Raw genomic sequence first — 10,249 nt, 5'->3', positions numbered from 1 at the left:
TTGGTTGATGTTGCTACAAAAAATATTGTTGAATGCATGGTCTCTTCTGCCAGCCTGAAAACCACCACCCTGCTATGGCATTAAACATTCTCCATCTAATCTGAAAAAAAAAACAGATTGTGTATTTGTACCAATATTAGTTACATGTTTTTAATTGTCACTTAACAACATGAGCAAACTTGCGGTGGGAAGCCTGCGCCAACCTTTGCTAGTTTTTCTTAATCGCTGCCACATCCCAAAAAGTCAATATCACGTAATAGCATGACGGCGTTTACCTTTGGTACGTTTAATATAATAATGTGATAATTTTCACATTTTAACGATATAAATTATGTCAGAGACTTTCGCGTCCTTCGCTGCATGGCGTTTAATGGCGGTTGATATTGTTGCCTATGCGGTCTTTATTAAATGTTCGAGCTACACTTCTCTAATTATCAAACCTTATTACGGAACGAGCTGCATAAAGGTTTGATAATTTACCATTTAAAAAAATCAGGCGTAACTTTAGCCGAGTCTGTTATTTATTTATTAGTTTGTCTGTTTATAATGCAAGTTCCGTGTTTGTACTTTTGTACTTCCACATCGAATAGTCTGACTACTTTAGCCACTTGGTTGTATGTGTGTAAAGGACAGTACAGTATGTAATCGGTAAAGATTTTATTTGGACTCATCTTATTTTGAAAGTCATTATTTTCATCTGAGTCACTGATATTGCGTTGAGCGCTCAGCCAATGAGCTTCCACTTTGCGGTCGAGCGCTGGTAGACTAGCGCGGCGCCTGGCTGGCAGTGCTTGGGCTCGAGCCATGATCTTTAAGAACGTCTTTACATCCAAGAGTGCAGGTGGGTGGCGTTGTTTTATGTAGAGAACCAACTGAATCCGACAAATTGAGCTTTTTGAGTGACCTCGACACAGTTTCCCTGTAAATCGTAATTGAAGTGGTGGGTGTAACCCCTGATTCCATTTCGAATTTGGCAGCTCTGCCCTGTTAGCCGACGCATTTGCAAGCCAAATGAGTACTTAACCTTGTCGGATTGCAAACTGTCCGACATTTAAGTCATTGAGCGTTTTTCTTTTCGTCTCGCGAGCCACGATAACGACTGTAGTTTTCTTCGACGCTCCCCCTCGCTGCTAGCTAGGTCATGGAATGTGATGTCAACAAATAAAGCAACTTTGCCACAGTTGCTGGCCCCCAGTGGCTCACTTTTCGTCTTGTGTTTATGGAGGACACACAGCCTGGGTCCTCCATCGAGGTCTATTATTACTATGAGGAACGCAGCATCCGCACGCTTGGACATACCTTTGAATATGTAACATGGAACTAGCATCCGTTCTAGAAGCCAACCCACCAAGTTATGACCGCATCAAAAATTTCTCACCGCCCAAACCTTGAGCTGACGCTATTTTCAGCCGATCTGCTGACCTATACTTGTTTGCAGCTCCAGCCACAAAGTATTTAATTACTGTGTGTCTGCCAGTCCTTGTCTCGAGTGTCACACGTTTTGTTTTCATGATGAAATCGACTTGACATGCTGTGATAGGCTCGGAGTCGAATAAGGATAAGCATAAAATAAATAGTTGGATCGACTGTGGGGGTTGTTGTTGTGTCGCTTTTTCTAATATTTCGACTTGAGCTCCACAAGATCTCATTAGATTATGCAGGTATACTTAATGTCCTGTTTGTAGTAGTCGGTCCTGTGGTTGACATCCCTCTAAGCTAATTGCAGTTAATTATTCAGAGTAATGTTGCTATATCACGGTCTTTGTTTTCTTGTACTCATCAAGTAGACATCCGTGGGGAAGTTTTCACGTATGATATGTATTTTTCCGCAAGCCATCGTGGCATCTGTCCAACTGTACAGGCAATGGTTAAGAGTTAGCCCACGCTTGTTCTCGGTGGCTTACTTGTCAAGTCCACAGCTTAAAACACAGAAATCTTCACATTCTTCATCTTGACTGTGTTGAGGCTGGTCCATCGTATACCGTACTACATTTTATCCATATGCACTGTGAAGCAATATCCTATCAGTTTTATACCATTTGTCTAGATGTGAACAGAGACTATATTTCTATACACCTCACAACTGCAATAACTGTATATGTGCGTCTGCAGTGCTTTGTCTGCCATGCCCGTGATGTCACAGCTGTTCAGGGGCTTGCCTCGGGTGAAAGTCTTGTCCTCCCATCTGTTACCATGCCAGCCCCAATTGGTGTCATCCGCCTCGTGGCGCCCTAACCACATGAGTCACACTCCCTCAAGATGTTACCAGACCACCTCCACGCTTCACAGCTACATCCTCACTCCACCTCAAGTAAACTCCATACTCAAAGCCAACGAGTACAGCTTCAAGGTTCGCTGGAAAACGCCTCCGCGCCATCTCCGTGTTAAATAGTTGCTCTAATTTGGACATGCGTGGGTGCTTGTAGGTTCCCGAGTTTGATGGCAAGAACCTGTCATCCGTGATGGGCTTTGAGAGCAATCAGCTGCCAGCAAACGCTCCAATAGAAGACCGCCGCAGTGCTGCAACATGTCTGCAGACGAGAGGAATGCTGCTGGGTGTGTTTGATGGCCACGCTGGATGTGCTTGTGCGCAGGTACAATGCAACTACTGATTAAGACATTCCAAGATAGTTTCTACAGTGCATGCATAAAGTACTCACGGCAATTCACTTTATCCACATTTTATGTTGTAGCTTATTCCAAAAAACGAACACACCAAACTTCCTTTTATTCCGCGGGATATTTTACAGTCTAATGTTGTTATAGCTAATGAAAACTAATGAAATAACCAAAACTAAAATTGAATAATCATAAGTAAAATTAAATATAAATGCTTGTGCTGAAAAAAATAGAGAGAAATGGAACGTCATCAAACTAACTTTATCTCTAGCGAAAATGTCCTTTGTTTTCTTTCGTTTCATCTTTGTCATTTCAGCTCATACATACGCTTTTGTCTTTATTTTAAATGTGTTTTTTGACTGTGTCACAGTTCGGCTGTACAGAAGAAAGAACGCCAAGCTGTCATTATGGAATTGTAGTTTACTTATTAATGACTTGTCCTTTTGATCTTGCACTTGACAAATACTCCATATATTAAAAAGCTAAAACTAATACTCACACTAATAAAATGGAGCATACAATTAAAAAAAAACTTTAGATAAATCTCTTAAAACAAATTAAAATTACATGAATTAAAAAAAAAAGCCCAAACAAAATCAAAACTAACCATAACAAAAAATCCCAAACTACTCTAACCCTGTTCCAGACCGACTCTTAATAGTTGAGAAACAGCAATACAGAGAGCAAGCAAATTGTAAATGTATCAAAGGCGTAGGAAGAAAAACAAACTCTACGTATTGTGTGTAAAAACTCCTATGAAATGATTGCCTCCAAAATACTCTAACTAGCAAGGTCGCAAAAAAAAAAATTAGTACCACATTAATTGTCATTTTCCCTAAATTCTCTCGCACAATACAGCATAATTATTTATATGTAGGAAAAACGTAATTAAATCCATTTTGGAATAAGGCTGTAACTATGCGGAAGAATAGGAACACTGTTAATAGTTTCCAGATGCACTGTAAAAAATGGAGCACTGTTAATGGTTTGCAGACACACTTGAACTCCAGTCGCCAGTCCTTGTGTAGTATTATGTCAGGTTGCAACTTTAACAAGATGGTCCTCCTCACCAGGCGCTCAGCGAAAGGCTCTTTTACTACATCGCCGTGTCCCTGTTGCCGCACGACACGCTTTGCGAACTGGAGGCCGCGGTGGAGACGGGCCGGGCACTCAGTCCCATCCTGCAGTGGCAAAAACACCCCAACGACTACTTCAGCAGGGAGGCTCAGACGCTCTACTTCAACAGCCTTCGCACCTACTGGCAGGAGCTCATCGATCTCACCAAGTAAGATGTGCGGAAAGAAAAAAAATGCGATAGATCACACTTGCCAGACAAAAGATTTGGGACTCAAATTATGAGCTATGTAAAATGTTACAGTGGACTCTTGCAAATCTCTTGCAAGGGATACAATTTTTACTTGATTGTTTGGAACAATGAACACGTAGACTCACTGCGCTACTGTATTTTAATCGAAAAAGTAGTTTTGTGATGGTGGCACTTGGGGCGCGCAGTATTTAATTTTTTTTTCCAGTGGTACTTGGCGTAAAAGGTTTGAAAATGACTGACAAAGTATTTCATGAGATAAATGAATTCAAAGTATACATTTGAACAAACTATAGATAGATATTTTTTAAATGACTATATCAATGGCAAAAAGATTAGAAGACTTGGCATTTTGAAGTTTACGAACGCAAGCAATGACATAAGAAAAAATATTTGTGGTCATGCTGCATGTAAAGCAACACAACAACCAAGACCGTGTGGTCATCTCCCCCCGAAAAACCCGTACAGTTGATCTTTGCGATGTGATTTGTGATGGAGCTCTTCTGTTCTCTCTGTTTTCAGCCCAGGTGACGTCCCCGACACTAGGGAAGCTCTCATGAACGCCTTCAAGAGACTGGACAATGACATTTCTTTGGAGGCTCAGGTGCAGCACACGTGGTCCTATACTGTGTATACTTTTTTTCCCCCCCAAACAACATCCCATTTTAAATGTCATATCATGGTACATTAACCCGATCTTGGACCTTGAAACCCGATAACATGAGAAGCTGTACGTGTAGTAACCGCTGTCCTTGAAAGGGTTAAATGCCTGTTGGATCTTCCAGGTTGGAGACCCAAATGCTTTCCTGCACTACTGGGTTCTGAGAGTGGCCTTCTCTGGAGCGACGGCATGCGTGGCTCACATCGATGGAGCTGACCTGTACGAATAACAAGTCTTGACAAAACACGTATCAAAACATTTGGTCTGTTGGCCGCACACACGTATTTTCTCTCGGATGTAATCGACATACTACGTATGAAAATATAAACACCGCAGGACAAAGTAGACACAGAAGCCCCAAAAAATCGACCTTCCCAGCTTGTGCAGAGTGCGCACACGTAGCATGCATAGTAAACAACACTTAAACACAGATTTTTGTGACTTAAAATTTTTTTTATGAATGTTTGAAAAAAATCCGTGATGCACGAAGCCGCGATAAACGAACCGTGAAATAGCGAGGGATCACTGTACTTCATTCTTGTGCATGTGACCTGATCCTATCTGCATTTGTTGGCAGTACATCAAGGGCGTGCAAACTTTTTCCTTCAAGAGCCGCATACAGAAAAAATATATATATTAAACAGTAGCTGAAAATGTCAGTTTATTAGCATATCTAGAAAAATCAAGTTCACCTCCCCCGCCCCCGACACACACACACTTTTTAGCATTAAGGACCAAATCACGTTATTTGTGGTACATCCTGCGGGCTGCTAAAAAATGCATGGCAAGACGCAAAATGGCCCTGTGCCGTAGTTTGGACACCAGCATTACAATATATTTTTGACATCATGAAGGTAGGTGCTTGAGCAGCCCCCCCGAAAAAAAATGCAGGAGATTTGATTTGATAATATGAACAGTTAATCTGGTGCATCTAATCAATCTATGGCGCTAATCCATCTATATTTCTATATAAATCTAAAGGGACATTGGCAATGAAGAATAACAACGCTCTCTTCTCCTAAAGGTATATAGCCAATGCAGGAGATGCTCGGGCAGTGCTCGGGGTGCAGGAGGAGGACGGTTCCTTTACCGCTCACACACTCTCTAATGACCACTGTGCCCAGAACGAGGATGAAGTGGCTCGGATTCGTGAAGAACACCCGCCTTCAGAAAGGAAGACTGTTATACGACAGGTACAATTTCCTCCACGTACGTGTTGATTGTGTTGAATTCCCGCCTGGCTCATTGTGTTCTCTCCCCCCTTCCTCAGGACCGTTTGTTGGGCCTGCTCATGCCCTTCAGAGCGTTCGGAGACGTAAAGTTCAAGTGGGGCATCGAGCTGCAGAAGCGAGTGTTGGAATCTGGGCCCGATCAGCTGCACGAAAACGAGCACACCAAGTTCATCCCGCCCAACTACCACACGCCTCCTTACCTGACGGCCGAGCCCGAGATCACCTACCACCGGCTCAGACCGCAGGATCGCTTCTTGGTGAGAGACAAGTGCCGAGAGCCTTCTGAAACAAAGATTTCCTCCAAGATTGGAGCATCCTAAATATGTGCAGCCAACTTTTTGGGGGGCAAAAACTGTCGCTTGTCAATACCACTCCACTCCTGTTGGTGGCAGTATAGCACTTTAGAAGATGGGCACTTGCTTTGTCATAGTAATGGGTAGGCAATCTGCTTGGTTCCTGTCCCACTTGGCCCCAATGCAAACAAACTTACCGGTGAAAAGGGAAAATTGGAGGTTTTCATACTCATACAGTAATAATCAAGAATATAATTCCGAATAGTGAATCCCAGTCTGCCTCCACAGGTGATCGGTTCAGATGGCCTCTGGGAGACTCTGCACAGACAAGAAGTGGTCCGCATCGTCGGCGAGTATTTGACCGGCGTGCACCAGCAGCAGCCGCTCACGGTGGGGGGCTACAAGGTCACCCTGGGACAGATGCAGGGGCTGCTGGAGGAACGCAAGGCTCGCGTGTCGTCGGACTTCGAGGACCAAAACGCAGCCACCCACCTGATGCGGCACGCCGTGGGCAACAACGAGTTCGGCACGGTGGATCACGAGAGGCTCTCCAAGATGCTGTCGCTGCCCGAGGAGCTGGCCCGCATGTACCGTGACGACATCACCATCATCATCTCCCAGTTTAACCCTCATGTGATCGGAGCGCGGCGGCACGAAGACTAAGCCTACACTTACACGCTTGTTCATATATTTTAATACCTGACTTTATTATTTATGGGAATTAAAAATGATCCACTTTTGTTGTTTCGGAGCCGACTGTATTATATTGTGTATCATTTTGCGATACTGACTATCCACACACACACACATTATATTCTGTGTGCATTGACACCGTGGCAATTTTATTTTGTGCCAGAAGATCCCGAGTTTAAAGTGTCTTTTCCAGGTTGGAAAAGAAATTCCTAAGAGCATAATTGACAGGATGAAAAAAAAGATGTAAAATTGTAGGGATGCACTCACATCAACATTTCTTGTTCACACCGATAATGAGGAATCTGTGGCTGGAAAAAAAGGATTCACGGAAAGAAATTAGAATACTTTAAAATCCGACAAAGAGATTTCTGTAATGTGTTTTTGTGTAAAATTTCAAGATTCGGTGGATTAGAAAAAAATCACCTAAAAGTTTATAAAGAGGTTTGTCAACTAGAGATTTGGGCAACATTGACCGAGTGACCATTTTCGGCTGAATTTTCGGTGCCCAAAAGAGTAAACTCGTGTTGCACAAGAATTTGGATTGGATACAACTTTATTGTCATATGTGCTGTATGTGTAAGAATGTTATCATTCAGAAGAAATCTCTTTGGCCTTGTTTTGGTGGCAAATCCAACATATCTGACAACGCTCCACTTCATTTTCTTATTTTGTGTCGCACCATAGCAACATGCTGCACAGTTACTAAGGCTTTAATTTATACTCTCTTTGGAACCGAACTCCAGTTCTACATTTTGCTTCATATTTAAATGGCAGTCAACTGCTTGAATATTTATTCCATGTTACATTACGAGTGATTGTCTTGTCTTTGGTGTATGTATAAATGATCTAGTCGGGTCCCATTTTGTATATGGCTTATTAAATACCGGTAGTTTAAAAAAAAAAGCTTCCAGTGTTTTTCCGTCTTGCTGAAGCAGCCCCACCTACCCATCCATCATTTTCCGAACCGCTTAATCCTCACTAGGGTCGAGGGGGGTGCTGGAGCCTATCCCAGCCGTCTTCGGGCAGTAGGCGGGGGACACCCTGAATCGGTTGCCAGCCAATCGCAGGGCACACAGAGACGAACAACCACGCACGCTCACACTCACACCTAGGGACCGTTTTCATGTGTTCAATCAGCCTGCCGTGCGTGTTCTTGGAACGTGGGAGGAAACCGGAGCACCCGGAGAAAACCCACGCAGGCCCGGGGAGAACATGCAAACTCCACACAGGGAGGCCGCAGCTGGAATCGAACCCGGTACCTCTGCACTGTGAAGGCGACGTGCTAATCACTGGACTACCGGGCTCATCATTGGGATCAGTTGCAATGCATATATGTGAATGATAAAAGTAAATTGCACATTAAAATGTAAGGTGCTTCATGAAATGTTTTGTAAAAGACACGTTCATTAAATTTCAAAATTTTCCAAATGTTCTTGTGCTTCTTTATACCAAATCAAAGGAAAGGCGTTTTTCGACCAAAAAAAAGACCATGTATAGTAAGGTGTTTTGAGCCGAAAAAAACGACCATGAAGAATAAGGAGTTTTTCGACGGAAAAAAAAAACGACCATGTATCGTAAGCTGTTTTTAGACGAAGAAAACGACCATGTACAGTAAGGTGTTTTTAGCCGAAAAAAAACAACCATGTATAGTAAGGCAGTTTTAGACGAAAAAAAACGACCGTGTATAGTAAGGCAGTTTTAGCCGAAAAAAACGACCACGTATAGTAAGGTGTTTTGAGCCGAAAAAACGACCATGTACAATAAGGCGTTTTTGGACGAAAAAAACAACCGTGTATAGTAAGCCGTTTTTAGACGAAAAAAAACGACCATGTATCTAGTAAGGCGTTTTTCGCCGAAAAAAATCCAACCATGTCTAGTAATAAATTTTTAGACAAAAAAAAACCCGACCATGGCTAGTAAGGCGTTTTTAGTCGAAAAAAACGACCATGCATATAATAAGGCGTTTTTAGCCGAAAAAAAACCTGACCATGGACAGGAAGGTGTTTTTAACCGAAAAAACGACCATGTATGTAAGGCATTTTTAGACGAAAAAAAACCGACCATGTATGGGAAGGCGTTTTTCACAGAAAAAACACCAACCATGTCTCGTAAGCCGATTTCAGTAGAAAAAAAACGACCAGTTGTAGTAAGGCGTTTTTAGCCGAAAAAAACGACCATAAGGGGTTTTTAACCGAAAAAAATGACCATGTATAGTAAGGCGATTTTAGCCGGAAAAAAACGACCATGTAAAGTAAGGCGTTTTTAGCGGAAAAAAACAACCAGGTGTAGTAAGGCGTTTTTAGCGGAAAAAACGACCATGTATAGAGGACGTTTTAAGCCGAAAAAAACGACCAGGCGTTTTTAGACGAGTATATATGGTCGGGGTTTTTTTTCCCGCTAAAAACTCCATACTATACATGGCCATTTTTTTCGACTAAAAACGCCTTGCTATACATGGTCGTTTTTTTCGGCTAAAAATTTTGTCCAAAAATGCCTTCCTATACATGGTCTTTTTTTTGTCCAAAAAGGCCTTACTGTACATGGTCGTTTTTTCCAGCTAACAATTTCGTCCAAAAACGCCTTACTATACATGGTCGTTTTTTTCGGTTAAAAACGCCTTTCTATACAAGGTCATTTTTTTCGTCCAAAAACTCCTTACGATACATTTTCGGGTTGTTGTTTTTTTCAGAAAAAAACGCCTTATGACACAAAAAACGACTTCAATAAGCCTTACTTATTATGTTGGGGTCAAAGAAAGAAGCGATATGAAAGTGTGACCGTCTATTTGAAAGAGAAAAGATCATCTATTCGGAAAAGCGAGTCATTCTCCTGAAAAACAAATTTTAAAGTTAAAATTTATATTCTGGGCGGCCCGGTAGTCCAGTGGTTAGCACGTCGGCTTCACACTGTAGAGGTACCGGGTTCGATTCCAGCTCCGGCCTGCCTGTGTGGAGTTTGCATGTTCTCCCCGGGCCTGCGTGGGTTTTCTCCGGGTGCTCCGGTTTCCTCCCACATTCCAAAGACATGCGTGGCAGGCTGATTGAACGCTCTAAATTGTCCCTAGGTGTGAGTGTGAGCGTGGATGGTTGTTCATCTCTGTGTGCCCTGTGATTGGCTGTCAACCGATTCAGGGTGTCCACCCCCCCCCCCCCCCCCACTGCCCGGAGACAGCTGGGATAGGCTCCAGCACCCCCCCGTGACCCTAGTGAGGATCAAGTGGTTCGGAAGATGAATGAATTTCTATTCTAAACAGTTCTTACTGTAGACTGGCTGTAATTATTTTGGGAGTGCGCTCATTGTGAAAGAAAATAATATGTGACCTCATTTCGTCCAGGTGAGTCCTCAAGCGGTTCGGAAGATGGATGAATTTCTATTCTAAACAGTTCTTACTGTAGACTAGGTGTAATTATTTTGGGAGTGCGCTCAT

The 10,249-nt window shown here is 42.7% G+C and overlaps 1 protein-coding gene across 1 annotated transcript; it reads left to right on the top strand.

Moving 5' to 3' along the window:
- The first annotated feature begins 722 nt into the window (after positions 1–722).
- Positions 723–7,725, top strand: pdp1 (pyruvate dehydrogenase phosphatase catalytic subunit 1). Its single transcript, XM_052066098.1, has 9 exons — positions 723–841; positions 2,113–2,350; positions 2,427–2,594; positions 3,693–3,904; positions 4,466–4,547; positions 4,729–4,823; positions 5,629–5,797; positions 5,875–6,093; positions 6,418–7,725. Exons 2-9 carry the CDS (start codon positions 2,126–2,128, stop codon positions 6,790–6,792), a joined length of 1,545 nt encoding a protein of 514 aa, XP_051922058.1. The 5' UTR covers positions 723–841; positions 2,113–2,125; the 3' UTR covers positions 6,793–7,725.
- The last annotated feature ends 2,524 nt before the right edge of the window (positions 7,726–10,249 follow it).

Source organism: Hippocampus zosterae, chromosome 5 (assembly GCF_025434085.1).
Source record: "Hippocampus zosterae strain Florida chromosome 5, ASM2543408v3, whole genome shotgun sequence".
Lineage (NCBI taxonomy): Eukaryota > Metazoa > Chordata > Actinopteri > Syngnathiformes > Syngnathidae > Hippocampus > Hippocampus zosterae.
This window is presented reverse-complemented; position numbering and strand designations above follow the sequence as displayed.